Source organism: Vombatus ursinus, unplaced genomic scaffold (genome assembly GCF_900497805.2).
Source record: "Vombatus ursinus unplaced genomic scaffold, bare-nosed wombat genome assembly UNPS02001287.1, whole genome shotgun sequence".
NCBI classification, from domain to species: Eukaryota; Metazoa; Chordata; class Mammalia; order Diprotodontia; family Vombatidae; genus Vombatus; species Vombatus ursinus.
In genome coordinates, this window is record NW_020941065.1 from 7,755,342 (window position 1) to 7,779,937 (window position 24,596).

General features: G+C 42.4%; 1 protein-coding gene across 1 annotated transcript in view; it reads left to right on the top strand.

The window, feature by feature from the left end:
* Nucleotides 1-212: 212 nt before the first annotated feature.
* SRRM4 (serine/arginine repetitive matrix 4) overlaps nucleotides 213-24,596 on the top strand; it is a 229,766-nt gene continuing 205,382 nt past the window's right edge. The window contains 1 exon segment of the mRNA XM_027862245.1: nucleotides 213-343. Within this exon segment, the coding sequence (XP_027718046.1) occupies nucleotides 213-343 (131 nt within the window).

Below are 24,596 nucleotides of genomic sequence, written 5' to 3' on the forward strand. Positions count from 1 at the left end.
CACACACACACACACACACACACACACACACACACACACACACACACGCACCAATCTTTCTTTCTTCCCCTGGATATATCAGAGGCTGAACGAGGCGCCCCGGAGGACCGTGGCTTCTGGGCAACGGAGCCTCCCCGGAGCGCCCCCATTTGGAACGTACATTTCAGCACTTTGGACAGCGCCCGAGGCTCCGGGGGCCTCTGGGCGGGACCATGGCGAGCGTGCAGCAGGGTGAGAAACAGCTCTTTGAGAAGTTCTGGCAAGGGACCTTCAAAGCCGTGGCCACCCCCCGGCCCGAGAGCATCATCGTCGCCAGTATCACCGCCCGCAAACCTCTCCCAAGGTAATGCTCCCGCGGGCGCGGTGGCTCCAGACACCGGGGCAGGGGCTGGGGAGTATGTAGGCTGATGCTCCCTTCTTCTAGGGAAGCAGTTCTCCGTTTCTCCCAGAGGAACACCGGAGCTAATTGGTTAAAGGAGCCTCGAGCTCCCTGGAAAGGCACAGATAACCCTTCGGAGGAATTATTCTAGCGTTACCATGTTCTCAATAATACCACTTCCTCTGGACCGACGAATGGTGTAGTGAAAGTCCAAGAAAGAAATCTCTTGCATGGCTCAGAGAAACTTTTCCTCTCCCTCCGTTCAGAACGTCTTGGCTAAGGGGGTGGGTAGATGAGAGGAGAAGAAAGCTTTCATGGATGGCAATGGAAGGACATGGGGAGAGAGTGGAGAGCAAGTGATAGGAAGACCAGAGCTTGCTAAGTGTTTTATAGTCAACTCAGTAACAGCTGAGCCCTGGGCTATTTGACAAAAAACCCATATGCTAGTCTGTGGATGTACTGAAATAGCGTGATGGCCCTTTGTACCTGCTGTTCAACTCTCTACCCCAGCGTTCAACCTGGGTCTGACAGCTTCCTGAAGTAGGGTGCTGGTGCTGGTGTGTGTTGGGGTTGCTCATCATAGGCTACCTGCCATACTTTCATCTGATTTGCCCTCAGAGAACAAACCCAGTTCTGAACTAAGAAAGGAGGGAGATTCCCTGGAGGAGGGACAAAAAAAAAAAAAAAAGAAAAAGAAAAGAAAAGGTGGTGAGAAAATGGGAGGGGGGATAACAAGAGAAAAGGAGAGAGATGAGGAGCAAGGCGAAGGGGAAATGTGAAAATCAGGTTCATGGACGGGTGTAAAACTCAGAGTCTAAGAAATTTATGTCTCATAAACTGATAGGTCAGTCCAGAAGGGTTTGAGTAGAATGAATAGGAGGAGTCACCCAGGATCAGGTCAAAGAAAGCAAATCTGCTAGTATAGGATGGGTGGCTGGACAGGAGGTAGAGAGAGAGGTAGAAGAGGACTTCACATTTGGATTGATGAATTCTGGTAGATTTCATTAGTGAGCAGATTGAAAACATGTCTCAGAAAGTGTCTCAGACATACACCATGTTCTGGTGTAACCAAACCTAAACTTTCATGGGGGGTGAGGTTTCACATTGATAGGAGCCAACCTGGCACCAACTAAGTTTCCCATTTTATGGTTCTACAAAATGTCCAGGTCTCCTATGGATCTAACAGAGAAGTGGGTGCCCTAAGAGGAGATGGGCAGAATTGAAATGCGATGGACCAGCTGGGCGTATCACCCTGAAAGCTTTGTCATCAGTAGAGCCGGCATTTTCGGGATGCACAGAAGGGAGGAGGCTTTCTCAGGCACAGGCAGGGGAATTGGAAACAATTGCCCAAAACATTATAAAAAGCAAATGCTCCCCAGCTTAAAATGAGGAGCTTTGTGGAGGGTTTTTGATGTCGGGGTTTTCATCTGCCTGGGCTGCTGCCATTAACCCCACTGTTGGAGAACACCGAATGATGGCAAAGAAGGCACAGCTTTCAGCCAAAGAAAATGCCCTTGTAGAATGGACGATGTATAATTACACAGCAAATTGGCACTGTGGAAATTGCTCCCGAGCCTCCTTCTTGTTATCAGAAAGCTAAGGAGAGGGAGACAGTTTCCTGGAGATGTTTTAATTCCAAACAGAATGTCTAATTTCAGCTTTACTCTGCCCTCTCATTCTTTGCCCATCAGAGTGGTACTTTCATGCTGTTTTGATGGCTTGGCCCCCAGTCTTTGCAGCTAGCTCTGACTCTCCTCACTCCTCTTGGCATCTCTGACTCAACCCTAGTTTTATTCTGCCAAAGAACTCCATGTTAATCCCTGATCCACTCTGGGTTCTTGTATGTCTTGCAGGCCTTTGGACCCAGTGGCTGAGGTTAAGATCTGAGGCCACATCCCCTGATTAATCTCTCTCCAGGATTATACTCTTCAAAGCTGCTGAGACGGGCATGATTTGTCTTTCTCTCATTCTCACATATGTTTGCCCTTTATTGCTTTTTGCTCTAGCCTGGGGTGAAAGGGAGGGAGAAGAGAGCATTTGTATTAATGCCAAGAAAAAAAAGAGTTCTGGGGAATAAGTGATTTCGAGATGACCATCTCTGCTTTTTCCTCTCCACTGCTTGCAAAACCTCAATCATCACCATTCCCAAACCAGCCAGTGGCAAGCAGACATCTACATGCTGAGGTCAATTTCCATCACCTTTTTATAGCAGATGGTAAGACTTCTAGCATCAGGAGGGAATTATCCTTTCTAGAGAGAGTAAGAAAGCAGGGGAAAGGATAAAATCAATGTTCTAAGCCATGGTCCCAGTTGCTTCCCACTGAGGCAATTCGAGGTCTCAATCTCATAAGAACCATGGTTAAGGTTTGTGAGCTGAGCACAGACCAAAGGCCCAGACTTCTGTGCAAATATGAGTCCACTGGAGGGTTGGAAACAGAGATCTGTGAATAGCTAATCTAAGTGCCATACTTGTAATCTTTGTTTTTAAATGCTAACCATCCTCCACATTATCTAGCTGACTTTTGGAAAAAAAAAAGTCTCCCTAGATAACCTAGTGCCCTCATTTACTTTCTCAGAAGTCTCCATGACTGGAATGCAGTCCTGCTTCACTTTCAGAACCATTATCTAGAATACTTAACTTCAGATTCCTAGAACCTTGCATATAGTAGGCACATAATAGAGATGTGTTCAATTGAATTGAACAGAATGGGACGGAATTAAATTTTCCTTCACGGCTGAGTCCTAGATGCCACCTCTCTATGGAGCCTTTTCTGATTCTCTAGGCAGAAAACGTTTCCTCTGTCCTCAAATTTCCTGAGTTATTCCTGTCTGGATTCTTCCTTTATTGTTATCATGATAACATGTTATCATGTTATCATGTGGTATATTATCTCTGTACATTGCCTATCACACCAAGTAAAGCATTTGGTTTGGTGCTAAGGAAATCAATAATAGGATACATCCACATGTCCATGTGCATATGTTTAAGACTCTATATGTACATGAAATATAGTAATCCTACAATCAACCCTCTTCATTGTCTGCCTCATAATCCAAGAAGGCATACCCACTATGATAGATTTAAAATTCATCCAACAGCAGCCAAAGGTCGGATTTAAATGTTGAAGCAAATAGCTTGGTGTCAGTCATTTTAGAAAATTTCCCCAACTCTTGGGTTCTCTGAAGGTCACCCAAATGTATATTTTCTCTCCCCACTTGACGCAGACAATGAGTATTATAGAGTCAAAACTCCTCCAACAAACACACATGGGATAAACACAGAGTGGAGAAATAATGATCTGACAGCAGTATTCCCCTTCCTGCTTGGTAAATACTGTTGATTTTTAGTCTGTGCTATGACAAAGCTGGTGAAGAATGACCTAGATTTGCTAATGGAACCCATTTGGTATTTGTCAAGCTTTGGGGGGGGGAGGGCTGGATACATGGGAGGTTCTTAAAATTGAAGTAAGTTGTAAACTTCTTGTTTAATGAGTTGTAAGGGACAAAGTATTCATCACCTCCTCATCTCTTCCCCTAAACTAACACACAGACTGCAAGCTCCTTGAGGACAGGGGCTGTTTCATTTTTGTCTTGAACAGTGCCTGGTACATATTTGGTGCTTAATAAATACTCATTGATTGATTGCTCACCTGGTAGTCAATCTTGTTCTCCCACTGATGCCATATGGCTATGCATCTTAGAACACTCCAGTCTTTGAAGAATCAAAGTGTAGGTAATCCAAAGGGCAATACAGGGCTTCATGTATGTGCAAACTAGATGCAGCATCTTTCCATTGATGGAATTGGTAAAATGGATATTATTGAAAGAATGTATTCCTCAAAAGTAGGGGAGTCAAATAAGTAGCTAGATCAAAAGATAATGATTAGAATTCTTCATTGTTATCCATTAAATATAAAGACTCCTAGAGAAAATAGTTAATAGATCCTCTGGGGAAGACATAGCAGAACATGAATGAGAGTCATCCACAAAGAGAAGTTATGGGTAGGTTATGAAATGTATTGATGGGACAACATCCATTGATGATCCACTGGTAATAAAATATAAATAAATCCCTTGAGAACAGAAACTCATTCATATAATCTCATGGCCCATCCAAACAAACCTCACTATTCTATATCACTTGGAAGAAGACCATTAGGAATTAGCAAAAGATCTGAATAATTTTTTAATATAATGTGAGTATATTACTTTCTAGTACAAGCAAGAATCCAGTGGCTCTTTAGGGGAAAAAAAGATAAAAATTTATTTGAAATTAGCATATCGATTGTCAGTAAATGAAGGATTCCAATGTGCTCTAAAGTTGTTCTCTTAAGTGGAGAAACATTCCTTTTAGAATCCCCCATTTTTTCCTTCACGCTATTAATTTTCTTAGCAAATAATTTTTCGGTAGGATGGTATCAAAGCAGACTTAATACCTGTTTGAATTCTCTTAAATTCTAAATTATCTTTCATTCTAAATCCTAATTCAGATTTTCATATTTCTATGTTACATAAAGAAAGGATGATTGGATCATAGGGGCAGAAAAAACCAAACTTCTTTTAAACCTTGTTAATACCAGATTGTGCCTTCATGCAAGCACATTAGTTAGCACATCTATGCTTAATGTATTCTCAGGGCAGGATGAGGGTCTACTTGAATAAGGTTTCCTGACAACTAGCCTGTGGTTAAGACCCAACCTGCCTTGCATGATGGATAGCCCTGGCCCTAAAGACTGATGGGTAGTTGTGTTTTCCTCCTTGGGGAAAGGGATGGGTATCATTTGTGTCAAATATCTCTCTTTCTGAAAGGTGAATTTGTTAGATAAAAAGAGGAAAAAATCAGTGTATGGTCATTTAAGATTCCTTATTATCCTTGAGTATCTGGGAGCAAGGAGCATGGCAAATTTGCAGGGAAAAGCCTACTTATGTGAAAAAAGAAGGAAGGAAAGAAAGGAAAAAGGGAGGAAGGAAAGAAGAAAGGGAAGGGAAGGGAAAGGAAGAAAAGGAGAGGAGAGGAGATGAACACAAATAGGAACCAAATGAACTGTCTCCCCAAACCTCCCCACATATTTGACAGTTTGATCAATGAAAATGAAAAGATTCCAAAATTCTGCAAATAAATTTAACTTCTTCCACTGTCAGAAGGTAGGACTAATCTCAGAGATTTTGAAATATAGACAAATTCATCTCTCTAGAATGATCTAAGTTGTGAATTGAATGGGGACAGGAAGAGAGACCCCAGACCAAATGACCCTTCTTGGACCTACAATTCTTAATGGGCTTCCCTGTCTTTACTCTTGAAGAAAAAAAACCTACAAAATCCCAAATCTAAATAATCCCACAATCCCCAAACCCAGCCTTATTTCCCAGGAAGATGAGAGTTAGAATTATGAGTTTTATACTATTGGTTGCCAGCAGGGGAGAAATGTTAAAAGAGTTATGAGTCATGAGTGACTAGAATTTTCTTTTCTAGCACCAAAGTATTAACTGTAGCCTCACAAAATATCTCTGGACCTCAGTTTCCTTCATTGGTTAGAAAAACCAAATGATCTCTAAACTCCCTTCTAGGTAGAAAGTTCTATTCTACCCTTTCCTATTCTAAATAGTCTATTTTATCCCATAATATTCTATTCTATTAAGATTCTGTGATATTCTAGTTCAGCCTAGTCTGGCCTACAGTATTAGCAAGTCCTTCAGGTTTAGAGCAAAGAGCTCTATTTTGGAGATGGAGAATGTGAGTTAACTTTCAGCTCTATCACTTACTAACTCTATGACTTTGGACCTGTGGATTTCCACATCTGTAAAATTAGGGGATTAGATGAGATGGTTTCTGATAGTTTATTATCCTAATGGAACTGAAAATATGTTCCTCTCTTGAAGGCCCAAAGAGATGAAATGACTTGGCCATGGTCACAAAGCTTCTGAGTGGGAGACAGAGGGTAACATTGAAGAGCAAAGCCTCTGAAGTCAAAGGTCCTGGATTCAGATCCCACCTTTGAAGCTTCCTGCATGTGTGATCTTAGGCAAGTTAATTCAACTGTCTGGAATCCAGCTTTCTCATCGGTAGAATTAGGAAGGAGGGCTAGACAGCCTCAGAGGTTGGTCCCAGGTGTCTTTCTATAATTATATGAACATGGTGGGGAAAAAAGCAAACTGCATGGACTAGAGATTCATAGTTTCACATATAATCCTCCTGTTCTGTTCCGATCTGTATGTGGAAAGGCTCTTTTATGTTTGCGTTCATTGGATTATGAATAAAAACATTTTAAAGAAAAAATTTAGAAAGAAAAAAATTAAGGAAAATAGAAATTTTAATAAATGATAAAAAGGCACATAGAATGGTAAAGCAGGGCCCTAAACTCAGGTCTTCTTGGCTTCAAGTCTGGTACTACTCATCTCTCCCATCATCTCATCATCGTTGTTGTGGCTGTAGTTGCAATAATTATAAGTAACATTTATAGAAAGCCTATTATGTGCCAGGAACGATGCTAAACACTTTACAAATATCATCTCATTTGATCCTCACGACAACCTTGGTAGTTGGTGCTATTATTATCTTCAATTTACAGATGAGAAAACTGAGGCAAATTAAACTTAGTAACTTGCCCTGAGTCGCGCAGCTAGTACGTGCCTGGGGCTAGGTTTGAACTCAAGTCTTTCTGACTGGAGACCCACTCTCTCTGCTCTGATTCCTGATGGAATTAGAAGTGTAAGCCCCATCCTGGCTGCAACAGAAACATATAAGATATAGCTGACCCACTTAGGAACAACCTAGGAGAAACTAATGCTAAAAAAAAAAATAAAATGAGCAGGTGCTGAATTTAGCTCTGCACCAGGAATCACAGAATCACAGAATGTCAGGGTTGGAAGGCAGTTCAGAGGCCAACCATTCCAATCCGTACCTGATCAGGAATCCCCCTCTATGATATCCCTGACGAGGGGTTATCCAGCCTTTGCTGGAGGAGTTCCATTGACGGGGAGCCCAAGAGCTTCCAAGGCAGCCCCTCCCAGGTTGGAATGGTTCTAAGTCTTTGAAAGGTTTTCCTCACGTTGGAGTGAATTCTCTCTCTGTAATTTCTAGCTATTGCTGTTTGCTCTGCCCACTGGGGCCAAGCCGAACAAGTATAATTCTGCTTGCACAAGACAACCTTTCGAATGCTTGAAGATGTATACCATGTTCCCCACAGATGTTCTCTGCTTTAGGCCAAACATCCCTAGCTCCTTCAACCAATCATTATATGGTGTGTTCTTGATACCCTTCATCATTCTGGTTGCTCTCCTCCGGACCCTTTCGAGGATTAAGATACCAGTCAATCAACAACCACTTGTTAAGTGCTATATGCTGAGCACTGGAGATCCAGAAACAAAAAACAAAAGTTCCTTCCCTCGAAGAGCTTGTAATCTAGCCAGACAAGAGGACATCCACATACAGAGAGATGTATTATATAATGTATATATATATATATATATAACATTATATTATTATTATAGTATTATATATAATTATATAATACAATGGGCAGTTAGGTGGTACAGTGGATAGACTCTGGGCCTGGAGTCAAGAAGATCCATCTCTCTGAGTTTTGGCCTCACGTTTACTAGCTGTGTGATCCTGGGCAAGTCACTTCAGTCACTGCTTGCCTCAGTTTCTTCATTTGTAAAATGATCCAGAGAAGTAAATGGCAAACCACTCCAGTATCTCTGCCAAGAAAACCCCAAATGGGGTCACCAAGAGTAAGACATGATTGTAAAACAACTGAACAATAAATATGATACAATTTTTTAAATGTATAGTATAATATATAATTATATGTTAATATATTTACATATGTGTGTATATATACATGAACACATATATATGAAATGGTGTGTGTGCGTGTGTGTGTGTGTGTGTGTGTGTGTGTGTGTGAAATACAAGGTGATTGTAGAAATGAACATTTCTTATACTGACAAGGGGACTTGAAGACAACAGTGAACCAGTTGACCACTACTAGGAACTTACAATCTAACCAGGGGAAACAACACGTAGCTACAAAGGTTACTATGAAGCATATGCAAAATAAATACAAGGCAAGTGGAGAAATGAGCATCACAATGAAACTGTTTCTCATCATGACAACAAGACCATAGGACACTTGGAACACAATGTTCAAAGACTAGTTGTTGTTGTTTAGTCATTTTTAGTCATGTCCAACTCTTTGTGACCCCATTTGGGGTTTTCTTGGCACAGATACTGGAGTGGTTTGCCATTTCCTTTTCCAGCTTATTTTACAGATGGGGGAACTGAGGCAAAAAGAGTGAAGTGACTTGCCCAGGGTCACACAGTAAGCGTCTAAGGCCAGATTTGAACTCAGGAAGATGAGTCTTCTTGACTGCAGGCCCAGCACTCTGTCCATTGTACCACCTAGCTGCCCATATGAGTCAAAAAGTATGGATAAATTAGTCCCTCCCCCTTTCCATCATAATTTCAAAATGTTTTTGAGAATAATTAGACCAATTCAAAGCTCCATCAACAGTAAATTGTGGCCTGTCTTTCCACAATCTTTCCAACATTATCTCCGTCTTTCGTCATCATTGCCAATTCGTTGGGTATGAAGTTTAACCTCAGAGTTGTTTTGATTTGAACTTCTCTATTATTCATGACTTAGAGCATTCTTTCATATGGTTAAAGAACAAGTCATTTTTAGAGCACTTTAGGATTTACAGTAACACTTCTATACAACCCTGTGGGATAGAGAAGCAACATGGCATAGTAGATAAATAGCCTACCACAGAGGTAAGAAGAACTGGATTCCAATCCTGTCTCTGATGCAAACTAAATGAATACCACTGGACCAATTGTACAATCTCCCAGTGCCCCAGGAACTTCTCTTAGACTCTAAGTTGTAGGACACTTACCAATTCCCAATGGTAGAGCATTGAGTTTCCTCATTGGGAAGCTCTTATCCTAATGAAATAATAGATCCATTAGACTGTAAGTTCTGAAAGAGGAGGAACTATATTTTGTCTTTCTTGTATCATCAGCACTTGACAGAATGTGGTCATTAAGTTTTATTTTTTCAGTTGTGACCAACTGCCCATGGCCCCATTTGGGTTTTTCTTAGCAGAGATACTAGAGTGGTTTGTCATTTCCTTCTCCAGCTCATCTTCCAGATGAAGAAACTGAGGCAGAGGATTAAATGACTTGCCCAGGCTCACACAGCTAGGAAGTGTCTGAAGCCAGATTTGAACTCATGAAGATGAGTCTTTCTGATTCCAAGCCCAGTGCTCTATCCACTGCACCATCTAGCCTGCCCTCTTGCCACAGTACCTGGTGTGTAGCACTTGCTTAATTAATGCTTATTGACAGACTTATGCTTACCAACCACCAAAAGACTCTGTGGGACAAGTACTGCAGTTATGATAATCCCTATTTTACAAATGGAGAAACTGAGCCTCAGAGCCTTGAACTGACTTAGAACTGTAGGACTATAGATTAAGAGTTGGAACGAACCATGAAATTCGCCTTATTCAACTCCATCATTTTTCTCAGGAAACTGAGACTTTGTGGCTTCTTAAACTTTCTCATGGTCAGAAAGCTAGTACACTTCAGTGGCTTCTTAGCATCTGTAGGATATAACAATAACTCCTCTGGTGGGCATTTAAAACCCTTCACAGCCCGACTTCAACCTGTCTTTCCATACTGATTTCGTATTGCTCACTATATATTCCATCAAAACGTACCTATTATGGGCAGCTAGGTAGTACAGTGGATAAAACACTGACCCTGGAGTCAGGAGGACCAGGGTTCACATCTAGCTTCAGACACTTACTAGCTGCGTGACCCTGGGCAAGTCACCTAACCCAATTGCCTAAAATTAAAAAAAAAAACTTAGCTATTGCTTTACCGTGTGAACAAGACCAGAACTCCATGCCTTTGCCCAGACACCATGTGTCCCCTACCTGGAATGCCTTCCCTCCTCTCCCTCTTGGAATTGCCAGCTCCTTTCAGGAATCAGACTATGTCACCTCCTATATGAGGTCATCTTGTCTCCTACCAAGTTGTTAGTGCCTTCCCTGCCCCACAAATTAAGTTGAATTTATTCTGAGCAGTTTGTAATTATTTACCTGTGTGACTATCATAGGATCATAATGCTTAGAGGTAGAAGGGTTCTGAGCCCAACTTCCTAATTTTACAAGTGAGGGGGTTCAGAGAGGTTGTGATCATTTTTCCCTTTAGGAGATGATAAAATCCTTAAAGCTAACACCATCTTGTTTTATCTTTGGAGCCCTAGTGCCTAGCATAGTGCCTGGCACATAACAGCAGATTAAGAATTTGCTCATTGAATTAAATGTCACAGCAGACCTTTGAACTTATGCGTTCTGATTTTAAGTCCTGAAATTCCTTCACTGCTCCATGTAGAATACCTTACTTGTGTAAAATGTTTGATAATTTCTAAAGCACATTCTCATAGTAAACTAATAATGCATTCACTGAAGTTCAAAGATGAAGCAAAACTTACAATTAGTAATAATAGCTAGCTGTTTATACAGCATTTTAAAGTGTGAAAAGTGCTTTACAAATATCATCTCACTTTATCCTCATAACAACCCTGGGAGGTAGGTGCTACTATTATCCTTATTTTACAGATGAGGAAACCAAGGCAGACCAGGTTAAGTGACTTGCCCAGGATCACACAAGTAAGTATATGAGGTAGGATTTGAACTCAGGACTTCCCAATTCCAAGTGCAACACTTTATCCACTGTACCACCATGACCTTCTAATATCCCTCTCTTGCGAAGATCTCAGGTTATCTTACTCATCTTTGCAATTGCCGTGGAGAGTGGGTACATGGCAAGCCATGGTGTTATTGTAAGAGCCCTGTATTTGGAATTAGGGGAACAAGGTTGGAATATTGGCTTTGCTACTTGCCACTGTGGTGAACTTGGATATGTGACTCCGTCTGTGTTAACCTCATCTGTAAAGGGAGGATATTGGACCGGATGTAAAGGATTCCTAACCTTTTCTGTGTCCTGGACCCCTTTTGCAGTCTGGTGAAGCTTACAGATCCCTTCTCAGTATAATGCTTTTAAATGCATGAAATGCAATGCATAAAATTACAAAAGAAATGAATTATTCTGAAATAGTTATTAAAATACTTTCCCCCAAAAAACCAAGTTCATGGATACCAGGTTAAGAACTGACCTAGATAGTCTCTAAATTTTCTTCTAACATCTAATCTGTCATCACTGCTCTGAACTTGACAGGTTCTCATAACCAAAGAGGAATTCTCTGAAGAAGTTGAAAAGGTTTAACTTAGGGGTTAATGCTTGGCTTGGACACAGCAAATACTGGGTGTGGCCAAGTGGGAAAAAATCCTGACCTGAAGGTTAAGAGAGATGGCTTCTCATCCAGGCACTGCAACTAACTCACTGTGTGACCTCAAGAAAGTCACCTAATCTCTTTGGGGATAGTTTCATCATCTGTCATGTCATGTTCAAAGAAAATAGTTTTGCAAATTCCATGGGGATGTTGGGAAGATTCCCATGAGACAGCAAATAGGAGAGCTCCTTGAGGAAGAAATGCAAGGGGGTGATAATGAATATAAATAAGGAAGAATATAGCCCATGATACATATTCCTTCATTTATTCATTCATCTATCCATTCATTCAAGAAGCATATATTAAGTGACTACTTTGTGCAAAGACTACTTTTTGGTGACCCAATGCATAGAATATTGAACTTGGAATTAGGAAAACCTGAGTTCAAATCCTGCTTCAGACACTAGCTTGTGACCCTGGGTAAGTCACAGCCTCTGTCAATTACCTCATATATATAATGTGCATAACAATAGCACCTACACACACACACACACACACACACTACACAACACAGTCTTTCTGTGAAGCCCAAATGAGATGCAATTAAAGCAAGTTGCAAACCTTAAAGTGGTATATAAATGCTACTAGTAGTAGTTGTTAGACATGGGGATACCAAGATGAAACACAATACAATCTCCATCCTTAATTAATTTACAATTTAAAGAGAGAACTATATCATCCTTTTGCCTGGGCACAAAAGCAGGTTAAATTTTCACCAAATAGTAATATGTTCATAGCTGAAAGGGACCTTGGAGGCCATCTACTCCAAACTCCTAATTTTACAGAGAAGGAAACTGAGGCTCAGAATTGAAGTGCTTTGTGCAGTCGTCCCAGTGGTACACGGTAATCAAGATTTGATCTCAAGTCTTCTGACTCAGCCTGGTGCCTCTACTGCACAGCCCAGGCTCTCCAGAGAATATCCAGCTTCAGGTTTACAGTCAGTTCTAAGGAAGTAGAGAGGTGATAAGGATCATGTGAAACAACAGATAACCCCCCCCAAAAAATAAACATATTTATCTTTAGGATAGAAGATATTGTGTCAGAACAGCAGGATTTTTTTCCCTTCCTCCTTATGTCTGATCTAGGCTGATATTAAATAAATTTGAGGTTAGTACGCAAATATGGACTGATAGTGAGTTGTGGGGAGAGGAATGATAGGATAAAAGGAAGGCAGAATAGTATGATGGAAAGAGCCCTGGCTCAGGAGTCAGAGGACCTGAGTTCAAATTCTGCATCTGCCATTAACTACCTATGTGAGCTTAACCCCTAAGGCTCTCAGCTTCCTCATCTGTGAGATGATAAGGTGGACTAAATGACCTCTAAGGTCCCTTCCACTTTTAAATCTTTGATCCCATGACCTCCATCTGGTAAATTTAAGTTTTTGTTTCCTCATTTGTAAAATGAGAGGATTGGATTTGTTGACTTCTGATCTCCCTTTAGGGGAAGTTAAGTGATTCAGTGGATGGAGCAGTGGGCTTGGAATCAGGAAGACTCACTGTCATGAGTTCAAATTTGGCCACAGATACTTCTTAGCTATGTGACCCTGGGAACAGGGCTAGTCACTTAGCCCTGTTTGCTTCAGTTTCCTCATCATCATAAATGAGCTGGAAAAGGAAATGGCAAACCACTCCAGTATCTCTGCCAACAATCAGATGCCACTAAAGTGATTCAATAAAACAAAATCTTCCTTCAAGCTCTAGACCTCTGAGGCTATGATTCTAAATCATTTGATATGTCTGTGTCTCAGTTTCTTCACCTGTAAAATGAAAGGGTAGGGCTCATGGCTTCAATGGCCCCTTCTACCTATAAATTTATGATCTTCTGACATTTGGTGTCCTGGTTGCCTGAGGGAAATAAGCTTGAGAGCATGGCTTCTCTTTGAATTCTTCCCTCCCTTGGACACCTTCTCTACTTCAGAAGGGTGTCTATATTCTCACTGCAGAATAGTCCTCCCACCTTCAAGGGAAAGTGCCCATACTGGTCAGCAACTCTGTACTCCACCCCCACGTCTTCATGCCTGGAGCTCAGAGATCCCCATCAAGGCTGACTTTGAACAGACAGCATTCCAAAGACCAGATGGAGACGCCTGGTTTGTTATGGACAAGCATGAAATTGACAATCTCTCTGATTGCGATCAATCAGATTAGGAAATTGAAAAAGACACTGTTTAGACTTCCAAACAGCACAGGCAAATCTTGTTTCCACGGAGAAGAGGTTTTGGTATAACTCATATTCGTGCGTGAAAGCTGAGATGTCCATCCCCCCACCCTCTTTCAGTTTAGCTGAGCATCAGTTGAGCTACACACACACACACACACACACACACACACACACACACACACACACATCTCCTAATAGGAGATCTTACTGAAGGATCTTGTACATGTCAGAGCCTGAGTGCAGGAGCTCCCACGAAATAAAACACCAAATTAAGATGTCACCCAGACAAAATCCATCGAAATACAGGAACAATGCTGAACCCTAAAATAGTCATTAAGTAATTCACATTTGCATGTGTCTTTTCAAAACAAATATTAAGAGGCTTTGGACTAAAATGCTCATCACTGGGAGATCTCTCTGCTGACTGTCTGATTCCCAGGGCTCATCTCCCAGTGACAGATGCCCTGAGGATTATCCAAAGGGATCTTTCTCCAACTTTTTAAAAAATATTAACACAAGGGAATGAGTTATTATTTTTTCACTCAATGGTCAACAGCTGGTCAGGAAGGAAGAAGGCATCTGTTGAAGGTGTGAAATCTGAAGCTTGTGTGTCCAATCTGGAGTTCAGATAATTTTAAAGTACATCACAGAGCAGGAAGAGCCTCTAAAAATCAAGACAACTCACTGATTTGACCTCACTCAATAAACTCCTATGGCTCCCTATGACCTCTAGGAGCAAATAAAAACAACTTCTGTTTGGCATTTCAATCTTTTCACAACCTGATTCCAACCTACCTTTCTAGCCTTATTGCCTTTGTCTCCTCCCCTTCTCCCCCAAGAACTCTATGGTTCATTCAATTCTTACTCGTCCTCATTAAGGCTTCCTCTGTACCTGAGTGTACTCACCACAACCCCCTCCAACCTCCAACCTCCCTTCTCTTAGAATCCCCAATTTCCTTCAGGACTCAGCTCACACGCCACCTTCCTCTTGAAACCTTTCTGGATTCTCACAGCTGCTGGTGTCCTGCCTCTCCCTCAAATCACCTTGTATCCACTTTGTACCAACCTATATACGTACATGTGTCCACTGATAGACTACAAGGGAGGAGAATGTTCTCCTTTTGTCTTTCGATCCTCACTTCCTGGCACATGGTAGGGACTTATTGATTGAGTTCCAGGAGAGACATTTTAGAAGTGAAGTCATTCCCTCAAAGTCACATAGTAAGAGGAAGAAGTAACATTTGGGCTCACATTCTCTGGGTCCAAATCCCAGGATTTCCCCCTTCAAAGCTCAGAAATAATTTAATCCACGAGTTTTTAACTTTTAGTGTGTTCTGTGGATTCCTTTAGCAGTTTGGCGAAACATCTGAACCCCTTTTCAAAATCATCTTAAATGCATAAAATAAATCCCTAAGGTTACAAAAAAACAATTATTTTGAAATATAATTATCAAAATATTAAAAGAAACAAGTTCACAGACCCCAGGTTAAGAACTCTAGAACCTCCTTCATTGACAGCTAGAGCAATCTAAGTCCAGAAAGAGTCACTTGCTCAGGGGGCACCCAGAAATTCAGTGGTAGAGCAAGGTTTTGGATTGAGGCTAAGCACTTGCCAAGCACTAACCCAGGTGGATGCTCTTTCTGCCATGCTAGTACTGTCCCCTTCACCCCACCCCCTCCTTTGCAAAGTGACTTGCAGACTCCACCCTGGGTCTGACATCACCCCTCTGGTCTACTTGGTTCTTGTATCAACAGGTACAAGATGCATGCTGAGACACTCAGTGCTGGCTTCCAGGAGTTTCCTATATCATATACCATGAAAGGCAGGTGGCCTGGGCCCAGGGAACAAGAGAGTCCCTGTGGGGTGTCCATCTCTATGACTGTGCCCAGCAGGTGATAAGTTTTTTGCTGTTTCAAGAGTCAGGTTTCAGGGAGTGCAGCCGACTAGCATCTTTTATCAGACCAGCTGCCCACCGTCTCAAGCTTCTTGATCCCCAGTTCCAGTTAGTGCAACTGGTCCTGGCTCCCCAGAGAGCATCAAGGCAGAAGAGGGGGGTGGGAGCCTGGGTGGATTCAGATCATATGTGGCGGCTGAGGCAGGGGGAGGGGCTGAGATTGGCAACATGCCCATGGTGGTATTAATGTTTTGCTAAGGGATAAAGACAAAGCTTAGTAGTATTGATTGGAAAGACCTTAATTCTCATTAATGTGGGTATTGGTTGGGGTAGAGGTGGGATGGTTAAATAGGCACAGTTATGGACAGATTAAGGCTTGGGTGATGTCTTGACTTGCAAAAGAATGGGATTTGAGTGAGGCACAGCTCTGCAAAGTCATCAGCCTCACTTTCTCCTCCAGAGTCATCAGAGTCCAATGGCAAGACATAGGTCAAGACAACTGGCAATCTCCTCCCACCCACCCCCTTCAACAAGTCTTGGCCTATGTCACAATTCAGTGAGGTAGAACTTAGCTTAGAACAGGTTCCCCACCCCTGGCTTAGACAGATAGTACAGTGAGTGTTAGAGCCAGGGAGGGCCTCAAAACATAAAATGGGTTCTAGAAATGCATGGTAGTGTGTGCCTATAATACCTGCTACCAGGGAAGGCTGAGGCTGGTAGATTATTTGGATCAAGGAGCTCTGAGAGCCAGCAGGGCTTAAGCCAATGGGGTCTGCACTGTAATCTGCCCAGCAGCAAAGTGCTGAGCCCCTGGTATGGGAAATGTGGGGTAAGAGAAGGGGACTAACCAGCCCAGGTCAGAAGGAGTAGGTCAAAATTCTGATGCCCATCAATAACAACACATGAGTTGCTGCTACACTTTCAGCCTAGGCAAGATACGGAGGCCTGGTCTCAAAACACAGACAAACACACAGACACATGCGGCAGCTAGAGAAACTTTAAAACAGAGAATGTCAGGGCTGGGAGGGGCCTTAGAACAGGGAAGGTCAGAGCTGGGAGGGGCTTCAGAACAGAGGATGTCAGAGCTAGGAGGGCTCTTAGAACACAGAATGTCAGAACTGAGAGGGGCCTTAGAACAGAGAATGTTAGGCCTGGGAAAGGCCTTAGAACAGGGCATGGCAGAGGCTCTTAGAAGACAGAATGTCAGGGCTGCGGATGGGAAGTGACTTCTCCAAGATCATGCAGTGAGTTAGTGTCAAGGACAGGAATGGAAAGCAGATCCTCTTATTCCTCAGTGGGACCAGGAACTTAGTGAATGAGTAAGATTTATGATGGTAGAGAGGAGAAGCACTTTTTTTCCCTAAGCATGGAGACCTTAGGAATGAGGAGTGAGTCTCTAGCCCTCTTTCCATTCATCAGAAGATGCTGTCAGTACAGGAAGAGAATCAACATAGCTTCCTTCTCCCTTGGTCTCTAGCTTCCTTTGTCAATGCCATGTGCCAGAATTAGAATCCCAAGGAAAAAGGAACAGCAACAGGGTCCTAGAAAAAGTATCCTAGCATTCGACATGGTAGGTGAAGTCATTACAGGTTAAGTTGCTTTCTGTTGATGCCTCGGGGAAGAGAGGTCTATGGGTAGGTGGATGACTGCCTACCAGGGGATGTCAAGCACAAGCAACCACAAAGTGTGGTTTCTCCAGAGAGAATATCATCTTCATCCTGTTGCCCTGAGGGACAGAGCAAGGGGAGATGGGCTTTCACTACAGCTGAAATTATTTAGATTAGGAAACATTTCCTTCAAAACGAAACCATGCACAAAGGGACCAAAGTAATATGGAAATTTCATGTTCATCTGGTGTCTAGTGACTTGTGTCCATAGAACAGAAAATACCAGGCTTGGAAAGAGCCTTGGAACAGAGAATGTCAGAGCTGGGAGGGGCCTTAAAACAGGAAATGTCAGAGCTGGGAGGGCCCTTGGAACAGAGAGTGTCAGAGCTGGGAGGAGCCTCAGAACAGGGAATGTGAGAACTGGGAAGGGCCTTAGAACAGGTAATGAAGGAGCTAGAAAGACCTATAGAGATCAAGAGAAGCACCCCAATTTTAGAGATAATAAAATTGAGACCCACAGAGGGAGAGGGACTGGTACAAAGTTGCCCAGTAGGTAAATGGCAGAGAACTGTTGCTTTCCCTCATGGTGAACAGCAATATCTTGTTTCTCACATATGGATACTTTCCCCATGATGCCCCTCCTGAAAGTCTGGTTATGCTATCCCTAGAATCTTTGACTTGGGAGAGATTTCAGAAGCCATTTATTTTGACCAACACCTGAATGAGAACACACTCCAGTAGTGGTCATCTGCCTGACTTCTGTTTGAAAAGTTCCACCAAGGGGGAACTCCCTACTCCCTAAGGCAACCCATTCCACTTTGGGGCAGATCTAATTGTTATGAATTTTTTTGTAACATGCAACCTAAATATTTCTTTGTGACCTCTACCAATTGTTCCTTGTTCTGCCCTCTAAGAGCAAGCAGAAAAAGAAAGACTACTTAACCTCTTCCACATGACAGTCCTTCCAATACTAGAAAATAGCCATCAGGTCCCTGATAAGTCTTCCCTTCTCTTGGTCAAACATTTTCATTTCCTGCAACCAATCCTTCTATGCCATGATCTTGAGGACCTTTGCTGTCCTGAGCTACCCTCTAGATCATCACTGTCCTTTCCACAGCATGGTGCCCAGACACGATAGCGATATTCCAGATGGATGTCTGATTGTGGCTGGTGACAAGGGAACCTCCCAGTCCTGAACATGCCAGCAAGGACAGGGGTTGGAACCTTGACATGCTGCTTTCCAAAGGTTGCCAACCCCTACATTAATAGTACAATATACCAGGACTTGAGATAGTTGAAATGAGCTCACCCTGGCTGCCCAGACCAAGGTGCTTTTCAAAATAGAATTAGTGATCAAGAGTGGTGGGGTGGAGGGGAAGAAAAAATGGCTAGGATTGAGTGTCTTTACCACTATCTCCTTAGGTAAAGTCATTTGACCTCTTAAAGCCACAATTCCTCCATCTGTCAAATGGGGATAATAATCCTTTCCCTGCCTCCCTCCTAGGGTTGTTCTGAGGATTAAGTGAGATCGTGCAGAAGAGAGAAGTTCCATAGCAATGTAATGGATTAGGAACAGACTGCCTAGTCAGCCACCATCCCAGCAACATATGGCTCCATTGCGCTGGAGCCCGGTGGCCAGGGCAGTGTGGGGGAAGAGAAAATCACTCAGAGCGTCTGCATGTTGGCACTGCCTGCAGTCTTAAACTTGGACCTGCCAGTTTGAAACTGTATCAATATAGTCTTTCAGGTGGTGAGTCCTGCAGGGAGGGCAGGAGAAACAGAACATGTGTCTCTCCTTGAATAGGCACTGTAGGGTATTCTCCAAGAGCTCAGGACTGGAGGAAAGTTCAGTAATCCCAGACTCTGGGAGTTGGAGAATTAGAAGGGGCCTAGATGCCAACTGGTCCAAACAGTACCTGGCTAGGAATTTCATCTAAGATATTGCTGATATGGGGTCCTTCCTTTCTCCAGGGTTGTCACTTTCTACTGTTTCTAATGGCCCCTTTGAAAGTGTGTTGGATTTAAAGTCATCCTGGACTGGACCTGGATTTATATCTTGGTATGCCATGACCTACCTATGTGGCTGTGGTGAAGTCAATTCCCTAGGCCTCAGTTCCTCATCTTTAAAATGAAGGGATTGGATTACATGGTCTCTGAGGTCCCTTATACCTTTTTTTAACTGACTAGGTGTCCCTATCTCAATCAAGAGGGAAGAGAATGAATTATTCACCAGCCCAATGCTACTCTGATTGGCAAGGGAACTTTAGTTTGTTGTTTCCAAAATAAGTTGATTTATACCCTCCTTAGGCAGCCTGGTCCCCCCTCCTAGCCTGCTCCCAGGGGCTCACCGTATTAATGCCAGACTTTAATGGGGACACCCTCTCAGCATAGCCCTTGAAGCTTAGAACTCAAGAGATCCCTCAGCCTTGGCCTTCTCAGTAGCTTGGATTTCAGGTGAGCATCATTGTGTCCGGGTTTCTCCGCTTGTAATTCAATGGTCTTCTAATTCAAATTTCCTGTATTTCTATAGTTCTTGATACTTCTTCAGGTATATTCACGGTCGTATCTCCTGATATTTGCTAGCTGGGTGACCTTGATAAATAAAGTCACTTAGGATCTCTGGGCCTTCATTTCCTCATACAGGGAATGACTAGTTATCTCATTGCTAGATCCGTGAATCGATGATCCATCATCTTCTCTGATCTTTAGAAGATCCCTCTGGAGACAGAGAAAGCATTGTTGGGAAACAGAAAAAGACATTGGAAGTCTTGTGATATGACAGAGTGAAGGGTGGACCTGGAGTCAGAAGACACCCGGGTTTGAATCCTGCCTCTGACATTTGCTAGTTCTATGACCAAGTGACATGGTAGAAATAGTGTTGGACTTTGAATCAGGATGACTGAGTTCGAATCCTGCCTCAGATACTAGCTAGGTGAACCTGAGAAAGTCATTTAACCTTGATGAGCCTCAGTTTCCTCATTTTTTAAATGAGGGAGATGCATGTACTCCATGGCTTCTAAGGTCCCTTCCAGCTCTAATTCTGTGATCCCATTACACACTAATCTCCTCCAGCCTCAGGTCCCTCATCTCTAAAGCAGGGATGATAAAATCTATACTTAGGAGCATAGGTTTAGAATTGGGATGTCTGAGAGGGACAAAGGTCACCTAGTTCCACTACTTAATTTTTAAGATGAGGAAACTGAGGTCCCAAGAGGTTCAATGACAAGCCTGAGGTCACACAGGTTATAAGTGACTGAGCCCAAATAGGAACCCAGATCCTCTGTCTCCAAATTCAGAACACTTTCCAGCGTACCACACTTTCTCTGATGACTAGTACACAGAGCTGTTATGAGGATTAATGGATTAATTAAATGAGATTAAATTAATTAAATGAGATAATGTATATAAATTGCTTTGAAATTCTTATGAAGGTATTATGTAATTGCCAGCTATCGTTAAAGAGGAGCATCAGTTAAGCACCTTCTGTATGCAGAGCACTGTGATAGCTCTGGGAATGATGTGCGATTTAGATTAGACACCATTGCTGTCCTCTTGAGGTTGATAAGAAGTATAGAGTCCTGCAACTTTAGAGTTGGAAGGAACCTCAGTGGCAAACTAGAGCTAACCCACACCTTCCAAAAGGATCCCTTTCATAAACTACCCAACAGGTAGTCTTCTAGTTTCTGCTTCAAGACTACCAATAATGTACTGGTAGAAATGACCATTAGATACAATATGCATTTATTAAGAATCTACTGTTTGCAGGGTCCTCTCCTAGGCACTAGGGAATTTGCAAAGATCAAAATATACTTTCTTTTCCTTCAAGAAGAAGGGTAATAGTTAACTTTAATATGCCATTTGAGATTTAAGAATTATAAAATAAAAAAAGCATATTTGAGAGTTATGAAATAAAGTGCTTTGTGAGGTCTGAGAGGGTGGGTCTTCACTCCCAGAAGGGATAAGAGATGTTAAGTGATGTACTCAGAGACTAGACCCAAACTCTCATTCTCAGTCCTATGTCTTCATAGTGCCCTCCCCCCCATCCAGTGATGTAGCCAGGACTTAGGTTATTATCCTCTTTATGCAGATGAAGAAATGAAGACATTGGACCTGCCTAAAGTCAGGGAGACAGGGAGCCTTCTGGCATTGGGTCAGCATAAGCATGGTCTGGGGATAAGGCACCGGACATGGAATCAGGAAGGCCTGGGTTTAAATCCTGTCTCAGATGCTTATTAGCTGTGTAAAGCTGCGCAAGTCATTTCATCTCTGTGTGTCTCATTTTCCTCATATGTGACATAAGGGCCTGGACTAGGTCCTAGTCACTAGGAGACCTCTAACCAAGGTCACTTTCAGATAGAAATCTCTGATCCTTTTATGCTATAAACACAGACAGAGGAGAGACCATCTCCATGTATATCCAAAGACACACTTACCTCTTTCATTAGGTCCCTAGAACTTCCATCTCCCCAATGCCAAGGACTTGGGGTTCTGCTGTCTCTGTTTCCTGGGGCACTGGGACATGGGGAATCATGGGATTTTCCAAGCCTACTGAACAGAAACCATCCAACACAATGTTGTTTTGACTGCTGTAGCTTAGACAATGACTAATGCCAATGGGGAAGGAGAGGTCAAAATTGCACAAAACTGTAGGGCAGATGGCTTAGGGGGAAGTCAATTTGCTCTGAAGCTGAAACACAACTCAGTACCTACTCTGTATTTACTTCTCTGTGGATGAGTCATTTCCCACCTTCCTGAAGAAGCTTTTCCAAATACCCTTTAATGCTAGTGTCTTTCCTCTGCTGATTATTTCCAATTTATCCTGCCTATAACATGTTCATCCATAGCTGTTTGCATATTATCTCCCCCATTAGACTGGGAGCTCCTTGACATCTTTTGTCTTTCTTTGTATCCCCAGTGCTTAGCTCAGTGCCTGGCACACAGTAGGTGCTTAATAAATGCTAGTTGACTGACCTGCATCTCTAATAGATTATAAACTGCTTAAGAACAAGAATTATTTCATTTATATATATATGCATGCATGTATGTATGTATGTATGTATGTATGTATGTATGTATGTATATGTTTATTTTCAGCCCTAGTACCGTGCTGGGAACAAAGTAGTTATTTAATACATATTTGCTGAATTGAATTGAATAAGAATAGAGTAAGGGGGTGGGGAGGTACAGGTTGGCCCCAGTAGATACCTTCAATAGGGAAGCTGTTAGTATATCCAAATGGCATATCTTGAGCCTGTCACAATGATGTATTATGATGTCTTATAATTTGACTTCTAAAGTTATAATGGAATTAAAAAATACATATACCTTTGATGCACTGTCTTTAGTAAATTTTATAAACAAGCCACCAAGTTGTTGAATAGGATTGACATCCTAAGAGTAATTCCTTCATTGAATTTCTGCAAGGCTACAGATCTGAGAACTGTCTTTAAAGATGCTGCCAGGGGTGTCCCCTTCCCAGTGGTAGAGGGCAGAGCGGGAGCCATCTCCAGTCATCCTGATCTATATCTTGCCACTGGATCCAGATGACTCCAGAGGAAAAAGTGAGGCTGGTGACCTTGCACAGCCCTCCCTCACCTAAATGCAATTCACTTGCAAATCATGGCATCACCTTCCTGGTGTCATGGTCCTCTTCAAGAATGAAGGACAAATGACAAGAACAACAATAGAGGGCAGGATTAGGCTACCATGGAGAGCATATTTGAGCCTTCGTCACATGGCTTCCATTTCAAACCTCTATCCTCCTGGTGATTCTGCAAAGTGTTTCATTGGTCTCTAGGACTCCCATGCTCAGAAATGATATCAATCAGTTGATCAACAAGCATTTATTAATCACCTACTGTATAGCAAACATGAGTACAAAGAATAAAACAAGGGTTGAAAGTAATTGGTGTAGTGGCTAGAGCTCAGGACTTGGAATCCGGAAGACCTGAGTTCAAATCTGTTTCAGATTTGATCTGGCTAGCTGTGTGTGACCTTGAGCAAGTCACTTAACCATAATCTGCCTCAGTTTCCTCATATGTAAAATGTAAATAATAATAGCACCTATATCACAAGGTTGTTGTAAACATCAAATGAGATGATATTATCACGTTCTTTGCAAACCTTCAAGTGCTTATGATAAATATGATGATGAGGATGATGATGATGCCCCCATGTCACTTCCATCTACTCTGTAGGTGTCTTGTATATACTTACATACCTACATACAGCCAATTTGGCCGGATTCTGAGAAAGGGAGTAATGTATAACGAGACTGGAAAGATAGAATTGAATTCAGCTTGTGAAGGACTTTAAAAGCCAGAATGAGTTTATGTTTTATCCTGGCGGCAATACTGGACCCCTGAAGTTTACTGATTTAAGAGAGTGACATCGCCAGACTTAGATGTTAGGAAAATTACTTTGACATTTATTTGGAAGATGGACTGGAAAAGGAGAGAAACTTGGAACAAGGAGACCATTTAAGACGCTACTACAATAATCAGGGCAAGATATGATAATGACCTGCATTAGGAAGAGAGAAAGGGGAGGTTGTAAAGGTGAAAGTGACAACCTTGACAGCTGATTGAATATGTAGAGGGAGGGTGAGTGAAGAATCAAAGATGACACTGAAATTGGGAGCCTGGGTGATCAGAATGATAGTGGTACCCTTGACAAGAGCAGAGGAGTCTGCAGGTGGTCTGGATTTGGGAAGGAAGATGATGTAATGAGATGTTCCATGTAAACCCCAACCCGTCCTGCTCCCTTGTTCTGTGGGACTCATGGAGGATAGGGCAAAGTTCTTCCGCATCATTCGTTGCCCAGAGTTCTACCTCTCCTAGGCGCATGCCATCAGTGAAACCAGTGAGCAAAGAATGGATTGCTAGGAGGGAGGGGGACAGATTTTCCCAACAACACCTGCACAGACAGATACAACCCTGGATTACCTGGTAGCAGTTAGTCACTAAATCACCCTCAGGGTCTGACTCTGGCTAAGAAGGTTGATAGTTGGTAGGAGCTAAGGGGCCAAGTAAGGGTGTGTTGGGAAATAAAGGTAGGTGGGGTTGTGTTGGAGGATTGACTGCTCTGGGCAGGATTCAATCTATCTTCTCACTCACCAATTGGTGAATATCAAAGTGCATCTACCCCCCACTTTAGAGACCATTGATCTTATCCACCCACCTTATTTTACACGT